At 35.3% G+C, this 19,447-nt stretch overlaps 1 protein-coding gene across 2 annotated transcripts in view; it reads left to right on the top strand.

The window, feature by feature from the left end:
* The window catches only part of sd (TEA domain transcription factor 1 homolog scalloped), a 551,305-nt gene that overhangs the window by 518,422 nt on the left and 13,436 nt on the right, over positions 1 to 19,447 (top strand). For both annotated transcript variants that reach the window (XM_090383888.1, XM_090383887.1), the window contains exon 10: positions 18,919 to 19,000. In XM_090383888.1, the coding sequence (XP_090240014.1) occupies positions 18,919 to 19,000 (82 nt within the window). The remainder of the gene's footprint in view (positions 1 to 18,918; positions 19,001 to 19,447) is intronic.

Below are 19,447 nucleotides of genomic sequence, written 5' to 3'. Positions count from 1 at the left end.
TGACCTTAGAAAAAATAAATTAAAATAACTTAAATCCAGATTATTTGCACAACAAAATTTCTTCATGACACCTAATTTACAATCTAAAGCAGTAACTGTAGCATCATCTGAAGTGAGTTCATCTTGCAAAAAAATGCAAACCATTTTTTGATGGTCAATTCATCAAAGATGCATTTTTAGAAATAACAGATTCACTTTTTGAAAATTTTAAGAACAAAAATGAAATTAAAAGTGTTTTTAAAATCTGCAATTATCTCGAAATACTGTGATGTGACACATGGAAAAAATGATTAAATATTTGAGTGAACAATTGCTTGCTCGTATTGCTAATTTTCCTTTTTATAATTAGCAATATTGCTCATATTGCTAATTGTCCTTTATAATTAGCAGTATGAGCAATTTTGCTAATTGTCTGTCCTTTTCTTTACAACCGGATGAATCTACAGATGTCAGTAATACAGCTCAATTGCTTGTTTTTATTCATATGGTTGCCGACCGGTCTAGCAGGGTGGGTAAAGTGCCTACCTGGCAACCCAAAGGTCGCGAGTTTTAATCCCGCCTCGGGCTTGGATCAAAGTACTGCAAAAACCTTGGGAGGTGCATTATGGCCACAGAAGCCAATGCACCAACAACTACTTAAAAAAAAAAAAAAAATTCTTATGGTTTCAATGATTCTGCCACTAGAGAAGAACTGCTGGGTATGGTTTCATTAAAAGAAAGAACTAGAGGTCTTGATATATTTAATGCATTCAAAAATTTATTGAAAAAATTAAATTACTACTATTTAAGGTCATATCAATAATAAAAGATGGAGCTAAAAGCAGTACCGGGGCATCTTAACCGATTCATCGCATTGTGCCAAAAGGATGATGAATTCCCAGATTTTTTGAGTTACCACTGTATCATCCACCAACAAAAGATTAAATACTAAAAGTGTTATGGACATACACGTATGTACCTTTCAAAATTGTGAATTTCACCAGAGGACAATCTCTTGAAAGGAGACTTTTCAAAATGCAACTCGATGAAAATGAACAGATCTGATATTACACACAAATTTGAGGTGGCTGAGTCGGAGTAAGTTTCTACAGAGATTTCGAAATTTGCTGATTGAAATTAACAAATTTGTTGATCAGAGGGGAGTTGATTATCAGCAGCTACAAGATACGGAGTAGTTGTGTGGTGTGGCTTTTTTGCCAGATTTTACCAGTAAATTAAGTGATCTCAATTTGGAATTACAAAGAAAAAATAAAAATGTGGGTGACATCATCCATAATATTTCTGCATATAAATATCAAATTTTGGCAATGGCTAAGGATCTCAAAGAAAAAAAATCCGATCTTTTGCAAATATGCAAAGTTCATTTGTGAAAATATCCTGTTAAAAAAAAAAAAAAAAAAAAAAAAGCTGAGATTTTTCACATGGAGAAAATATTACTTGAAAATGAAATTATTACATTTCGAAATGATATCTTCCTAAAAGCCAGGTCATCAGAAAAAGACTTTTTGAATATGTTTGCCGAGTAAAGTACCCAAATGTAAAAAAAAATGCAGTGAACTTTTAAATTCCTGTTTTGGTTCAACATATCTATGTGAATCGGCCTTTTCGTATTTGAAACAAACAAACACGAAGAATCGTTCTACTCTTACGGACTTGCATACAGAAGATTCTTTATGGTTGGCCTTATCACAATATATCCCTGATTTTGAAAGCTTGGCAGATGACATGAAGACAGAAACTTTGCTTAAATTAAAAATTTAAATATGTATGAATTTAAAATAAGAATTTTGAATTGTATTTAATTTTATAAATTATAAACAGCATTTTTCAATATGTGTTGATGAACTTTTCGAACAATGTGCAATGAAATTCTTGAGATGGTAGAGTGCGGTACATTTTGAAGAAAAAAGTAGATCGCCTCACAAATTAAGTTGGCCAACCCTGCACTATGTTAGAAGTGAAGTATTTAGACAGCATCAACATCTTGCAAAAGCCTTTTTGATGAAGAAATTGAGAAATTGTTAGAACTTTCTGATTCAAAATTTGAATGATCTTAAGACATATTTTTGGTTTTAACATGGGACTAAAGGAATGCTAGTGTAAAGAATGACAAGAGAAAATTCCACTTTTCAAGGATGTATTTAGCAGGAAGAGATTTCTGCAGATATTTTGGATGTTGCACCTCCGCCCACCAACAAAAGAAAATAAAAGAATTAGAAGCGAAGATCTAAAGTAAAAAAATGTTTTTGTGATCCAGATGAAAAGTTTTGTGAATATATTGTTCTAGGAAGAATTGCTGCATTAGGCAAAACTACTGTTGGTTTCAAAGATATAGAATGTAATTCAAGTGTTATAATCCTCAAACCCAACAGACTGGGCCTTCATGTATTTATTTTGGGTGACTAGAAACTTTCTATATTTTGGCAAGCCCTCTACTGGCTTGATAAGACCAGGCTTGACTTTCACCTCGAGGAGGATCATGCTTCATCTAATCAAAAATTGCTTCATGGTATTGAGGGTAGTGGATTTCCTTTATTTATTGGCTAATTTTATGCTACTATCCAACTAGCAGAAGAGCTTTATAAATTAAATATACACCTAAGAGGCACTGTTATGGGAAAAATAGGGAGAGATTTCCATCAGAGATCAAAGACCACAAAGAAAACTGAAAAGCACAGGTTGTTAGTTTTTGAAAAGCGGATAATTGTTAGTGTGGAAAGGCAAAGGAATTGTACTTTTGCTTTCTACAGTACTAAAATTGAAGTAACAACAAGAAAAGTAAAGGTGGGAGAGGTCAAATTTTCACAGTGAAAACCCCATTCACTATTTATGATATACAAGAAATATGGCTGCTGTAGACAGAGTAATGTTGACCATTACTCTTTTAATTATTTGTTCAGTTGAAAATCAATGAAATAGTGGAGTAAAGTTTTCTGGCTTTTGGAAGTCTCAATTGCAAACAGTTTCATCTTAATGAATGGCAGATCCTTAAAAGAACCTCTGTCATAAGCAATTTTAAGAGAAGTTGCTTTTTCAGCTAGTAGGAGGTATCCAAAATAAGAACATTCCTTCTAGAAAAAGACTACTGAGTTCAGATGCAGAGGAGAGTTGAATGTCTGTCCTAATTTTGTGACGAAAGTCAAGAATTCACATAAGAAGAAAGGCTGTGCAGTATCTAATGACAGAAGTGTTAGAAATGGGAATCAAAACAGCCTGGAATTGTGAGACATTGCTCCAGGATTTTTAAATCATGTAAATAATTTTAACATTAAAATATTAAATAAATAAAATATAATTAAAATTGTCTAAAGAGTTTATAAAATGTTTTAGCATATTTTGTAGCATACAGTTTTATGTTATATTTTATATACTCATGCAAACCCAAAAATAAAATTTTTGAACATCACATTTAGAGCAGTCATTTATTTTTTGAATTTGAGCTGGAGTGCACAGGGAAGACAGTAAAAAATAATTCTGGACTGCAAAAGGCTAATTGAAAAGGTAATAAACACTGCAGGCAAAATGTCTTCATTAGCTGTGGCGATCAGTTCTGTGTAATGTATTGTAGACAATAGTGGTGGTCTTACTGATGGACTGTTTTAAGGAGTGTATCGCTAATACAGGTAACCCTTGTATAACACTGTTATTTGGTTCCTACACAATGTCGTGTAATGCGAAACCGTGTTATATGGGACTAAGAACCAGTACAAAAAGGGGGGTTACATTCCAAAAGCTAACAAAAATACACCATGTTTTTTTTTTAACTATCGGAAGCTAAATTTTTATAATAGTAATAACTGAACAAACCTTACAAACTGTGAAACATATATATGTCAGATAATGCACTTTTATTTAATTTTCTTCCTCTTCATCACTGCTAAGCACAATCAAACGAGAATGTTTTCTCTGTTGCTGAAAATCTTCACCTTCTGAACTTTCTTCTGCAGCATCAAGATTTCGTCTATCTTCTGCTTTCTTCAAAAAATCAGTAATCTGGGTTTGTTTGTTTTTTCTTGATAGGTCTTTGTAAATTTCATGGTATGGAGCTAAACATTTTTGAAGCTCCCTTTTGAACTTTGTGCTCTTTTCAGTCGAAGGATCTGCATTCAAAAAATGATTCTAATTGCTCGACTAACTGTATGCCTTCCCATATGCTTTTTAGTGTAGGATTTGGAACTTCAGAATTTTCTTCTGTGCTATCATTCTCTGAATTGATTTGGTTTATCTCCGATGCCATTTCCACCAAATCCGCTTCACCAGCCTCTTTTTCTACTAGTAATTCGTGAACATCTTCAGTAGTCATATCGCCAAAACCTTCCCTTCTTTACTGACTTAGCAAGTTATACTATCGCACCAATTTTATTTTCTGCTGGTTTGACTATATTTCCTAAATGAACTCACTCTGGCCATACATTTTTCCAACACGCACATGTTGACGGTTCTACTTCTTTGAGTGATAAAGCTATGATTCCGATACAGTCCACGACTGAAAGATGTTTCCATGCCTCCATCACTTCAATAGATTTGGAATCAATTTTTTCCAAAATCCATTGTAACGATTTTCTGATGTAATGAGCTTTAAAGTTAGATATAATGCCTTGATCCAATAGCTGAATTAAAGAAGTTATATTAGGTGGTAGGAACATTACTTCAATGTTTGGATTCCAATAGTAATAAAACTTTGAAATCTAGATTTTTCTGCTTTAAATACTTTTCCACATCTGGCACAAAACAATTTAGAAACCATTCTTTAAACAAATCGGTGGTTACTCAAGCTTTTTTATTTGCTTTACAATATACCGGTAATGGATTTTTATTTACACCTTTCATTACACGAGGATTAGAGGATCTGTAAACCATCATAGGTTTTATCATGTAATCTCCTGATGTGTTACTGCACATAAGTAACGTTACACGATCTTTTGATGCCTTAAAACCTGGTACAGTTTCCTCTTTTTTTGAAATAAACATTCTGTTGGCATTTTTTTTTTTTTTTTTTTTCCCCACCAAAGGCCTGTCTCATCGGCATTGAAACTTGATATGGTGTGTGTCTGTGCTCTTCAATAATTTTTTGAAATTTCTCTGCATACTTCTTGGCAGCTTCATCAGTGGATGCACTTTCCCTTTGAATTCTTATGTTACGTAACGAGAAGCAGTTTTTAAATCGCTCAAACCAACCTTTACTGGCAACAAACTCCGGGTTAACAGAAGATTCTCCATTTTCTTTTAAATGGTTATAAATTTTTAGTGCCTTTTGTTTAATTATATTTCTGTCTAATGGGATCTGTTGTTTACTGCTATCATCATTCAAATGCTGAGTGCTTTTTTCATTTTCTCAATTATTGGTGCTTGGGGATGTTGTTGTTGTTTGTTTGTTATTTGGTTTTTAGGAGCATTAGCAACTAAGGCCATATTGCTCCGGGATATGCGGTGGTCATCCCTGACCTTTCTGCATCCTCCATATTTGGTGGTGACGGGCTCGATCCCCGGTCTAATCAAGAAGCGTGTGCTACGCACTGCTGCTCCTTCCCACCTGGTTACGGAGGCGCCTTCTTGGGGATGAGCTGTCATATTTGCGGGAATGAAAGAACCTGTAGCAACAGCAGTTCTAATTTTCTGTTCATTTTTCTTTATGGTCCGGATTGTTGCTTCATTTAAATTTAAACTTTTTGTAATGTATGATACCTTTCCCCCTTTTTTTAAGAATATCCAATCTTTGTATTCTAAAGAAATAGTTTCTTTTGAGCAGTGCTTTTTTGCTTTCCATGGACATAATTTAGGGATGGAATTTAATTCACAACAAAGAACAAAGTTTAGTGATACATACCCGGAAAAATGAATAAACGATCTAATAAAACTAAAATAACCTTACAAAAACCTTAAAAGTCACGAAATGCATACTTCGAAGTCACAATTTTTTATGCTATCAAACAAGCACAGATCCTAACCCAGGGATCTCCCAAAAAATACAGTGGACCCTCGCTTTACGATTGGTTTACTGTAATCAAATCACTTTTGCAAAGCAAATAGCAAATATCATCATGGAGGCTCTCGAAGAGGACATATTGCAAGCTTATCTGTTACCTGCAAATCTGGTGTAGATATGCTTTTGATGTCTTTGCAGTTGTTCACCAGGGGTCATAGTCACTGCTCCTAGTATCTTAATTCTTTATCTTCATATATATTGATTTGATTTTACTATGGAAATGGAAGTGGACAATGTGCTTCCATTTTTAGATGTTTTAGTTCAATGTGCTGGTTGTCATTTAATAACTTTGATTTATAGAAAACCCATGTGCCAGGGCCAATTTACAAATTATAATTCTGCACATGCTCCGGGGCATATGTACAGCTGTGCAGGTGCCTGGGCATTGTTCAACCAGGCCCGCTCGCATTGTGCTTTTATTATTAATAGGGAGGCTGAGTTTGCCAGAGTCAGATTGGAGTTATCCAAATGTGGTTATCCCTCTTATGTTCTAGACAAGTTTCAATTACGGATTAATGGTCCTCATAGAGATTGGGTTGATGTTGTTGTTGTTTGGTTTTTAGGAGCATTAGCAACTAAGGCCATATTGCTCCAGGATATGCGGCGGTCATTCCTTAACCTTTCCGCATCCTCCATATTTGGTGGTGACGGGCTCGAACCCCGGTCTAATCAAGAAGCGTGTGCTACGCACTGCTGCTCCTTCCCACCTGGCTACGGAGGCGCCTAGATTGGGTTGATTCGCTGATTGCTACAGCATATATCCCCCACTATACGGGCATATCTGCACGTCTTGCAAGGGTGTTGCAACGGTATGCAATTGCTTGCATATAGTTCCCTGGCAGGAAGTTACGATCACTGTTACCTGGTGTGAAATTGGTTGTTCCCACGTACATTGTGCAAGAGTGATTTATTATATTACTTGTCTGGATTTTGGGGGGGGGGCTTATATTGGAGAGTATAAATGTAGGTTAGTTGATCGAATTTCTGAGCATGAGGGGGCTGTAGGCTGCACAGAAGGCTGAATTTGGCACCTCAGCCGTTGCTCAGCATTATTGGAGCGAGCAGCACTTTAATTATGACCCCCAGTCTAACATTGAAATTCTGGATTATGCTTGTGATATGCACCATATCCCATGGTTAGAGGCTTTCTATATAGCAACGGTGGATCCCACTGTTAATCATAGTACTTGGACCTGTATTCACCCAATTATGGAGGTTACAATTTTGCATCATGATGGGGGTGGCAGGTTAACAATAGAGCTGCCACGCATTACACAGGGTCTGATGGTTAACATCTTCTATATTTTTCTTATTTCTTCTCCCCTCCCCTTTCTTTTGCTACACTTAATGCACAGACATGTAGTGTAACAGAAGATTGATTGTTCGTGCATGCGTGGGATTTTCCTTTGTAATACTGTACAGTCGAATCTTGTTAATACAATCTTCAATGGACCTAAATTTTCACATTTCTAATAACAAGATTCCCCAAAAGTGTCAAAATATTACTTTTTTTTTTTTTTTTTTTTGTACAACTATATATCTAAGAATAAAAACAAAAGCCTTGTCTAACAATACGGTAATATGAATAACACATTTTTTAAAGATTTTATTTTATTTGTAAGATAAACTAAGAGAAAAGCAATTAGCAAAAATGAAAATATTGTAGAGTATATACATTGATATATACAATATTTTAGTATCACAATAAGAAGAATTAATCTAATTTAAAGAAAGAATCCAATGTTGTTTGCACAGTTTTTCCCCTATATGCATTTTTAACTATAGCACAGACGTTATCAAATGTAATAGTTGATTCTTTATCAATGTTACTGCAGGCCAACACATTATGCTTAATGCATTTTGGGCATCTTTTTTAGATGGCAGTGTGTGTGCTTCTTCACTTTTGCTAATAACAAAAACATCATTTTGCTTGGTGCACAGGGGCATTGCTGTGGTAGCAACTTCATCATCCACCTTCGCAAACCCTTCAAATTTGCCAATAAATCCATATGTTCCTTCAAATTCCCTCATTCCTCAATGTTGCTATCAATTTGTCTGCTGGACCAGGTTTTTCGATGGTATTCTATCCAAAGCCACTCTTTCTGAACCATTTGGTTATTACACTTGATGCAATACTCTCCCAAGCAATAACAAGATTACAGATAGCATCCAAGACATTCCAATTTGGTCTCAAATTCATTCCTCCTATGTTGCAGATCAAGTACCTTATCAGGCGGGCTCTATATGCTCTCTTGAGATCATAAATAATTCCTTGATCCAATGGCTGCATAAAACTGGTGGTATTGGGATGTAAAGACAACAGCTGTATATTTGTCAACTTAAGTGTCTCAGCAGAATGTGCTGTACAACGATCTAGTCTCATCAGAATATTCTGTTTTCTGAAGCCATTCTTCCATCCTTTTTTTGATTTTGCTTATCAAAAAAACTTTTGATTAGCAAAACTGAAAAAATTTTGACTTTAAACCAAGCACTTCTATTGGCCTCATAATCACAGGGAAGTTGGTTAACTTACCTGTGATTATGGTATATCAGGCTTAATGTCCAAGTTTGCAGATGATGCAAAGGTTGGCAGGGTTGTTAATGACAGTAGCGATGGTACGCTGCTGCTACAGGATCTAGAAAAGTTGGGCTGATGGGTGGCAATTGAAGTTTAACATTGACAAATGTAAAGTACTACGTATGGGTAGCAGTAACCCTAGAGTAACATATCAACTGGGTGGTACTACAATCAGGGTAGTGGAAAATGAAAAGGACCTGGAATTAATTGTGCAGTCAGATATCAAGTTTTCTGACAGTGCAGACAGGCTGCAAGAGTAGCTCAAGGTGTCTTGTCAATGATATATAGGAATTTTGCTAGCAGGGATAAGGAGGTGATTGTCACCTTGTATAAGGTAATGGTTAAGCCATGCCTCGAGCATTGCATACAGGTCTGGCGGTCTCATTTTAGGAAGGATGTAGAGCTGCTGGAATGAGTACAGAGAAGGGCAACGGGATTGGTGAGCAGAACAAAGGGTTGCTGTTACCAAGAAATGCTTAAGTTCTGCAAATTGCAGCTTCTGGAGACTAAGCACCTGTGAGGTGATTTACTTCAGGTGTAGAAGGCCTTGAATGGTTTGAGCAAGCTCAATGCTGATGGGATTCTTTCTCTTGCTCAGATTATTCACCTGAGGGCACTTAAATTCAAATTGAGGTAAGACAATTGTAGAATAGATGTGTGAAAATTTGCCTTTAGCCAGAAAGTGGTTGACAGTTGCAACAAACTTCCATCTGTTGTAGTGGAGGTCATAAGTTCAAGGCAGAACTAGACAAACATTTGGAGTGAATGGATAGGTGAAATGAGAAGGCTTTTTTTTTCTTTTTTTTTTTGCTGATGTATATAAGCTTGCTTTTTTGCATCATATGCCTCTACTAATGGTAATGCTAACTTCTTTAAAACATCTTGTCTTGGAAAACTTACCAAACACATGTGAGATATTAGAAAACAGGCCTTGTGCGTCGGGTTGCATTATATCATCCAAGTTTCTTGCGACAACTGACTAACTTGTTAAAATAAATTTATTAAATAAAAATGATATACAGCTAGGCCTCACAAAACGCGAGTTCGATTAACGCGATATTCAGTTAACACTATTTGAAAAATGATACCACTTTTCACTTTACACAATGCAAATTTCCAGTTAACGCGATCTTTTTTTTTTTTTATGCGATAGTTGAAAAGGATTTGAATCGCGCGTTAAGCTTACCGCGAGTTGTACGGTCAATAAACAAACGTTTGCCTGCTGCCCGCCTCAGTGTGTTCCATCAACCATCGGAAGAAGACGCGTGTGTCTCCTGCTAATAAAGTCAGTGCAGACTTGCATTTAAAAATTAAGATTTTTAAATGTAATACAGTAATTTAACCGCCACAGTAATTTAAAAATTCAGATTTTTAAATGAGACAGATGAAAATGTTACCGCGAAGGAGATAACGGTAAAAGAATTAGATGAAATCTTTCGTATCACATAGAACCTCAACAAAAGGTTTGATGTTCTCTGCGATATTTATTTCGCCAGGGTCCAGAGAAGATTGTTGTTGGCTATCAGAAATTGATTGATGAAAAGAGAAAGTCAACACTGTTCAACTATATTTCCGCAACAGTAATTTCTTCATTGTGTATTTTATGTCAGAGGTTCCCAAAGTTTCTCGGCTCACGACGCCTTTAATGTCTCAGTAATTTTTTCAAGGTGCACCCAGACCAAAAGAAATACCTAACAGTTTCGTTTAGTAGTTAGGTCCAAACAACTTAATAAGAAATGCTGAAACTGTGAACTACCTCGAGCTAGTATTTCGCATGGTGTCCGACAGATGTCGAGTATCGCTGTGTTTCCCTTGAAAATTTAAAATATTCTGCGGCGCACAGTTTAAGAACCGCTGTTTTATGCAATAAACATTTAATTCCATAATTATTTTCATTATCTTTTACATTGTATACAGTTAAAAAGGTATTTTTAAAATTCTTTATGGACATTCCAGAAGGTCAAGGACCAATTATAATTTTTCCTATTGGTTATTATATTTGATTAACACGTTTCTGTTTTGCGCAATGCACTCGCGGGACAAATTAATCGCGTTAATCGAGGCCCGCCTGTATACATAAGACAAAACAGAAATAAAATAAGGTAAAAGTTAAAATACATAGTAGCTTTCAAAGTGAAGTGCCTCTTCATCAGCTAGTCTGTGAATGTTGTACTTCAGTATATATTGATGGTTACAATAGCACAAATCAGCTGGGCATGATCATGTATCACACAGTCTGGCGCTGGTAAAGCAGAATTACGTACACGTGATGATTGCCAGCACTCACTGCACTCCAATACAGTACATTCTATAATAGGGTGTAAGTGTACTCCCTTCATGCGATTCATAGTACTATTGGTGGCTATGTGTAGTGCTTCAAGCCATGAGCGCTGGCGGTAATCTTGTGAATAGTATTTGTCTTATGTATATATCATTTAATGCATTAAGAGCTTAAGGCCTCAAGCTGTGAAAGAGATTAGACTATGTGTATTTTAGTGCAATTGCATCATTTATACAACTTAAAGATGTAACTTAAACAATGTAACTGAAACTTAGAGATGTAACTTAAACGATGCCGCCATTACAAATTTGCTAATCCATTATTAGCTGTGTATAAATGATGCAATTGCACTAAAATACACATAGTATATATCATTTTTATTTTAATAAAAATATTTTAACCAGTTAGTCGGTCGTCGCAAGAAACTTGGATGATATGATACATGTGAGCATAGTTTTGTACTGCCATCTGAATTGCAGCATAACAGAACAGAGAGTCTTTGTTTGCTTAATTTTCCAGCCTGACAAGACAGAACAGAAAATGTTTTGTTTGGCAGCAAATTATAAAATAAACCTGTCTCATCAAGCTTAAAAATATCCTTTGCCTCATATTTTTCAAGAATGAATCATACAGAACACAACCAGTCTGTAGGCTTTCCTTTGTCGACTAATCCAGACTTGCCACAAATATTTCACGAAACCAAATTATTCCTGTCTTTAAATCTTTGGAACCAGCCACAGCTGCATTTGAAGTCACTAATTCCATGTTGCTGAGCTAGATAATTTGCCCTTTCTTGCAAAATTGGATCTGATATTGGCAAATTAGATGCACACATTTGTTAGTACCACTCTAAAAGTTTTGTTTCAAGCTCCTCCTGTTTTGCACCATGAATTTGTTTCCTTTTTTTTTTTTTCCGGTATTGTAGATAAAGGGATGTTGTATTCCTTTGCAATGTCTGTTTTGCTTCATTCCATCCTCTCAGCCTGTTGTATAATTTCTATTCATCCATTTACGTTTTGTTGCCATAACATGCTAGATGAGATTTAATATAAACAAATTTCGAATGAATTTAAAGACACAAGTTCCAAAAAAGACATCAGCTCAGATAAAATGGCAACGGACCTAAATTTCCACATTTTCTAATAACAAGGTCTCCCAAAAGTGCCAAAATCTTACTTTTTTTTTTTTTTTTTTGATTATACTATATTAAAAAATAGATTATACTGTAGCAAAAGACTCTTTGAACTGGTGTAACAATTGCAAATGACCTCAATTCCATGGAGAGCAAGGGAGTGTATGTAAACAACTTAGAAAAACTGTATTCTTTTGTTAATTTAATCTGGTTACATCCTTCACAATGCTGTTTTTCAGAGTACACTTATGTTGTATCTACCATAAACTGGTTTTGTTTACACAAAAGTAAATTCTAACAAGTCAGTGCTATCCTTCAAAAAACTCAACAAAATATTTTAAAAAAATATTTCCTGAATCATCATAACAAGATGCAGATTCCACCTATTAGCTAAGTTAACAAAGGCAATTTCATTGCAAAAGCAAAAAAATAACAAGTCAGTGCCATCCTTCAGGAAGCAGGGAACCAAGTAACCAGATGCAATAACAGGGGCAGTAATCAGACAACTGTGCCAAGATTTGTATTAAACATACTAAATAACAATATTTATTTCTCACAGGGTGAAAACGAACTTTGTATTACAAATTAACCAAATTTTGTAATAAACAAATATATTTTTATGGAAAAACCTATTCTTTTGCAGGGGAATGGTATGTGCTGCATATAAATGATTACTTTGTATAAACCGAGTTTGTATTAACAATATTTTACTGTATATATAGATATATATAGATATATATATATATATATATATATATATATATATATATATAGTTCACTGTTGTTGATCTTTATCAAGCTGAAGAAGAGGCCTGCTGCCTTGAAAGCCTCTTGTTATATATATATATATGCTTCAGCACTTTTATTTAGGGCACCTCCCTAGCCAGGTGGGAAGGAGCACAGCTTCTTGATTAGACCGGGGTTCGAGCCCATCACCACCAAATACGGAGGATGCGGAAAGGTCAGGGAATGATCACCGCATATTCCCGGAGCAATATGCCTTAGTTGCTAATGCTCCTAAAAACCAAAATAACATAACTTTTATTTAGTTTGTTTTATTTTATATTTTAATCTTATTTTATTGTACCTACTAGTAGGCAGTCTTAACTTTAAATTGTTCTCACTAGGATTAAGTAACACTCCTCTCCGTAGTTGTGGTGCTCAAGAAACTGTTGAGTATCTCGTCTTTCATTTTCCTCTGTACGATGATTTAAGACTAGACTTTCAACTTCTCACAAATGTATTTGACTGCTCCGAACTGCCGAGATTGGTTAACTGTTCTGAATATTATACTGCCTTCTCTACTTATGCAGAGAAATTGTTTAAACAGAGTAAAAGAATTCTTGCTCCTGAGGTTCAGTAAAATGCTAGACTGTTTCTTTGGATTACTCTTACCTGATGTATTGATCAGTCTGCTGGACTCCAAAGCCAAGTATTTCACTGTATCATCATTGTATATAGTCTTTTATGTACCATCACTGTAAATAGTCTTCATGTATAATTAATCATTGTACTTTTCATGCATAATTAATCATTATAAATTGTACACAATGTATAGATTACTTTCAGCGGCGAATAGGGGGAACCCTGGAGCCCACCAAAAAAAATAATAAAATACTTTGAATACTTTGTACTTACTAGTGTGATTTTAAATTTGTGTACATACTTTTAATTTTATTTATTTTAATTAATTTTGTATCACTGCTTATTTTAATAAACCGTTTCACGTCAGTAGAAGCAATATTTGATTCTTACGTCTAATTCTGATGCTCGAAAACTATTTTCTAATGAAAGCATGTGGCATTCCTTAAAAACAAAACCTGTATTGAGCTTAGGGTTTGATAATGTTCCTATTATAAATAGGTCTGAAAACTGGAGTGGCAAGAGTATTAAAAGAGATATTGAGCACTTGGTAATAATAGGCTATAGTTGTTATCTCAGTAATTTGTGTGCTCAGATGGCCACATGCCTTCCTGTGAATGTGATGAATATTTGGTGGACATTTACTTCTATCTAGAAAAAAAGTGCTAAAAGGAAAGATAAATTTAAACAGCTTCATTAATACATGCTGTTGAAGTAAAAATGATTCTAAAGCATGTGTGCAAGTGTTGGCTGTATTTGTGTAAACGTTTAAGTAAGCAGATAGAACATCAGGTCTTTAACTCTAATAAGTCAATAGACTTATCAGAAAAAAAGGTTAGAACTGGTTAGATAAAGCTGTACTTTTCAGAGTTACCAAATTGAAAAGTACAAGTGAGTGGTACTGTCTAAATTCAGTTCATGATCCAAAAGAAGTTTTGAAAAAAGAAATGAATGAACTCTTCAAGAAAGAGAACTTCCGAACCAAACTTACAGTGAAACCAAGTTGATATCTCTAGGCATATTATCCTCATAAATGCAGAAAGTGTGCACATTTTTCTCTTCTGGTGTGAATAAAGCAATTTGCTTGTTTCTTTTAAATATTATGCCAACATTTGAAAATCCAAACATAGCTCTTCAATCCAGCATACCTTGCATCCGTTTACTGAGGTCACCACTCATAGATGTGTTGAAGAATATGATATATAAATTTCTTATACCAACAGTTTTTAGATTTTTCACTTCCATTTTGGAAGTAGCTTACCAAACTGAACAGAAACAGAATGATTATTCTGACTTAATCATAGACATTTCTACTACCATGATTGTGAAGTCTAAAACAAGAGATTCTGTTCTTTTCTTTAGTGAGAAAGTAGTTTACTGCAGTATGTGACTACATGGTGCACAAGTTCCCATTGAAAAGTGGTCTTATAAATGCTGAGGTAGCACAAATTTCAATGGTTCGCAATGGTTTATAAAAATTAGTCCATAAAAAATTTCAAATTTTTTATGGTCTAGTTTATGCTATTATGAAAGAAGAAAGAATAACTGACATATTGTGGTCCTTATATGGGAGACTTAAAGCACATAAGGAAGCTTCAAACAGAAGAAATTATCCTGAGTCATGCTTGGCATTTTAATGATTCCCCATAGCAATGCTGAGTGTGAGAGAATGTTCAGCTAGGTGAGAAAAAGAGACTGAGTTCAGATCTTCTCTTTCTGCTAACTTTGGAAATGTTCTGGATAGCCATATAGATAGCAGGACTATTGTTATAGACAACTTTCTTTCAGAATTTCTGAAGAGGGCAAAGTGTGCAGCAGTATCTTTCTTGAAGCAGTCATATCAGTTGATATCTAATAGACAATCCAAACAGAAATCCAGATTTTGCAAAAATGCTAACCTATGAATGCATATCATACTGGTAAACAGTTATATGGCTGTATTCTAATACAAAATGCACACATTATCAGTGAAATTTAATTTCAAGGCTCAAGTCCAGATTTAAAAAAAAAAAAAAAAAATCCTGCCATTCAAAAATTTTTTTGCTCACAGTTACCCAATCACCAGCTTTTTGAAAGTCAAAAGTTAGCTGATAAGTTTCATGTATCATCATCATCAGCCATTTTCAATCCACTGCAGGATGAAGGCCTCTCCAGCAACTTTCCAGTACCTTCTGTTTTGAGCACTGGCCATCCATTTACTACTCAAAAACTCATGAATTTCATCTATCCATCTCCGCCTTTGTCTTCCAGGTTTTCTTGTGGCTCCTCTTGGGTACCATTCTGTTATTTTCTTAGTCCATCTGTCATCATGTCTTCGAGCTATGTGTCCTGCCCAAGACCATTTTAGTTCTTTAGTTTTGATAAGAATGTCCTTTACTTGAGTTTGCTGCCTAATCCATGTGTTTCTCTTCTTATCTAACAGTCTGATTCCCAATATAATTCGTTCCATTCTTCGCTGTGTAGTTCTTAGCTTCTCTTCCATTCTTTTGGTGAGTGCCCAAGTTTCACTTCCATAAGTCATGGTGGGGAGTATACATTGATTCATTATTTTACGTTTCAGACAAACTGGGATATTGCTCTTCAGTATGTGACTATATTTCCTGAATGCTATCCATCCAAAATTTATTCTTCTCTTGACTTCCAGCCATTTATCATTATTACAGCTAATAACTTGTCCCAGATAAGTATATGACTCCACCTTTTCAATTACTGCTCCTTCAATCATTATTTCCCTTTCCGTGGCATACTTGTTCATCATTACTTTTGTTTTAGCCATATTCATTTTTAGTCCAAAATCCTTACTAACTATGCATAACTGATTAAGATTTTCCTCTAATTCTTTGGGATCGTGGCTTATGACCACAATGTCATCTGCAAATCGTAAATGGTTTAGGTACTCTCCGTTCACATTGACTCCTTTCTGCGACCAGTCTAATCTTCTGAAAGCTTCCTCAAGGGCAGCAGTAAACAGCTTTGGAGATATTGTCTCCTTGTCGAACTCCTTTCTCGATTTTAAATTTGCTACTGTCTTTGTCTAGTCTAATAAAGGATGTAACACTCTCATATATTTTCTTCAAAATCATAATATATGGAGTATCTATGCCTTGTCTTTCCAGTGCCCGAAACATTGCCTTATGCTGTATGGAGTCAAATGCCTTTTCATAATCCACAAATGCCAGGCATAATGGTGTTTTATATTCATTTGCTTTCTCCATTAGCTGTGATATTACGTGAAGGTGATCCAAAGTTGAGAATCCTGTCCTAAAGCCAGCTTGCTCTTTCGGTTGATTCTCATCCAGTATTCTTTCTAATCTGTTAGTAATGACCCTTGTGAACAACTTGTAGATATGGGATAACAAGCTAATTGGTCTATAATTTCCAATTTCTGATTTATCTCCTTTCTTATGCAGCAAAACTATGATTGCATTATTCCACTGCTTAGGCATCACACCTTTTCTAATGCACTTTGTGAAGAGCTTTGCCAGTTTTTGTGTTATGTCTCTTCCTCCCAATTTTAACAACTCTACAGTAACTTCATCTTCCCCCGGGGCTTTCCGATTCTTCATTTTCTTCAATGCATGTTCTACCTCATCAGGAAGAATATCAGGTATGTCGTATGTGTTGCTACTTTTCAATCCATCTTCCCCACTGTTGGTATCATTCCCTCGCTCCTTGTATAATTCTCTATAGTAGTCTTCTGCTATTTGAATTATGCCTTCTCTGCTGTTTATAAGTACACCATCGCTATTCTTCAGTTTCAGTATCATTTGTCTTTCTGTATTACTGCTCATGGCTGCTGATTTAAATCCTTTGTTTTCCCTTAATGCTTGTTCTACTTTTCTTGTGTTAAATCTTCTTATGTCCTCTCTGAGTCTCTTTCTAATGGCTTTGCATAACTCAGTATACTCAATTTTCTCCCTGTCAGTGTTTTTCTTGCTCTTCATTAGTCGTCTTTGGTTCATCATGACAAGTGTTTCTTGACTAATTTTTTCTTCTTTGGATTTCTGTTTCCCTATAGGTTTCTTGGGCTTTATCACTTTCAGAAAGTTGTAATATTCCTCGTCGATATCTTGGTCCTGAGCAGTCTGCAGAAGCTCAAACTTGTTCTTAAGTTCCAGTACATACTGCTTTTTCTCCTCCTCTGTTATTTCAAAGACCTTTGTATTATTTACTCGAGTCAGTTTTTTCCTTTCCTTTCCTACATCTATATCAAGTGTACATCTTACCATTCTGTGATCACTTCCAACATTTACCTTATTCAGGACGGTAACATCACTCACAATATATCTTCTGTTAGTGAGGATGAAGTCGATTTCATTAGTTGTTAATCCACTTGGACTCTTCCATGTCCACTTTCTGTTCACCCTTTTCTTGAAAAAAGTGTTCATTACTGACAGTCCTTGAGATTCTGCAAATTCCACAAGTCTTTCACCTCTTTTATTTCTTACACCAATTCCAAAATTTCCTATAGTTCCTCTTTCTGCGCTGTTTTGCCTTTTTCCAACCTTAGCATTGAAGTCCCCCATAATAATAGTGTAGTGGGTTTTCTGCTCATCTAGAAGACTCTCAATTTCAGTGTACATTTCTTCAACCTCTTCGTCATCATGGCTCGATGTTGGTGCATAAATCATTATAATCTTTAGCTTGTATCTCTTAGAAATCTTGAGTATTAGTCTTGACACTCTTGGTGATGTACTTTTGAATTCCAAAATGTTGTTTTTAAAATCTTTATGGACCAGAAACCCAACTCCACCTTCACTCCTTTCACTGTTTCCATTGGTGTACAGCAGATTTCCACTTGATAAACTTATAAGTGATTCATTTCTTCTTCTTGTTTCAGCCAAACCGATGATATTCCAATTCACATTTTCTAATTCCTTTTCCAGCTCTAATATCCTGTCTTCACCGATGAGTGATCGTACGTTATAACAGGCCAAGTTCAATTTCCGTGCATGGCAGCCTGGTCGTACCCAGAGATTCTTAGCACCCTCTGCTTCCACTCTGATCCTCTCGCTGCCGTAAGAGGGAGAGTGAAAACTGCTGGGGACTGAGGGCCATTTGTATTGTTGTGCTCTCATTGCTGGAGGGTTTGGTCTTTTCCTCTTCACGCTGACCAGGCGTCTTGAAGAGAACCACTCTACACGTTCGTTGCCACCTAAGTGACGTAACAGGGCTTACCATCGAGAAGGTGTGCATGAGTGGATTTTAGGGAGGCAGGCCAACCGGACTTCTCCTAAATCTTCTGTAATAGAGAGATATTGGATCCATCAGTGTTTTAGGCTGAGTGTCTGATAACACACAGGATACCTGTTCCCCTCGTATATTATCACTAAATCCAGTGTGTGCATCCACTTTAAAGTATTTTCTGTGATAGAGGATATTTGAAAGAAGTTATTTTCAAAAATAACTATTGTTAAACAGTAATATGCTTTACCATCTTACAAATTCAAGAAACAATTTAAAAAAAAAAAAAAAAAATAGATCAGTTGTTTTAGTTATTGTTAAACCTTGGGGGGTTTCCTATGTAATACCCCAAACTTTCAGTTGATTTTTTAAAAATTACCTCTCTTTCATTACAGATATGAAAGCAATGAGAACATGACTATTACATGTTCGACAAAAGTGTGCTCCTTTGGTAAGCAGGTTGTAGAGAAAGTAGAGGTAAGTTAACTGTTAATAAATAATAAAATGATTTAAATTAATTTTACATTCAGAAGTTTAGTCATCAGGCATATTTTAAATTATAATTATATTAATGTTTTATTATGTAAGTGAAACTGATACTAGGTGAGAAGGCAATAAGAAACTGTTACAGCTATATATCAGATTTAAAAAAAATTAAGAGGACTTTGCATAATTTTGCCGCTAATAACACTAATATGCATGAAAGAACATTTGTTTTTCACACATTTGTGATACTGTCCATTTATTTCTCTAATCAGTGCATGGCAACAAACAATCTCTAGGTTTCAGCTACAATATACAGTATACACCAATGAGCCAAAACATTATGACCAGCGAGTTGTTATGCAAATCGAAGCAACTGCAGGTGAACTATGGCATGGGTCAGAACATGGTATAAAAAAACACCTGATACTGAGCTCTATT

This window comes from Mastigoproctus giganteus, chromosome 10 (assembly GCF_048544385.1).
Source record: "Mastigoproctus giganteus isolate SK-2022 chromosome 10, ASM4854438v1, whole genome shotgun sequence".
NCBI lineage: Eukaryota > Metazoa > Arthropoda > Arachnida > Uropygi > Thelyphonidae > Mastigoproctus > Mastigoproctus giganteus.
The sequence above is the reverse complement of the archived record's forward strand: the minus strand, read 5'-3'. Positions and strand labels throughout refer to the sequence as shown.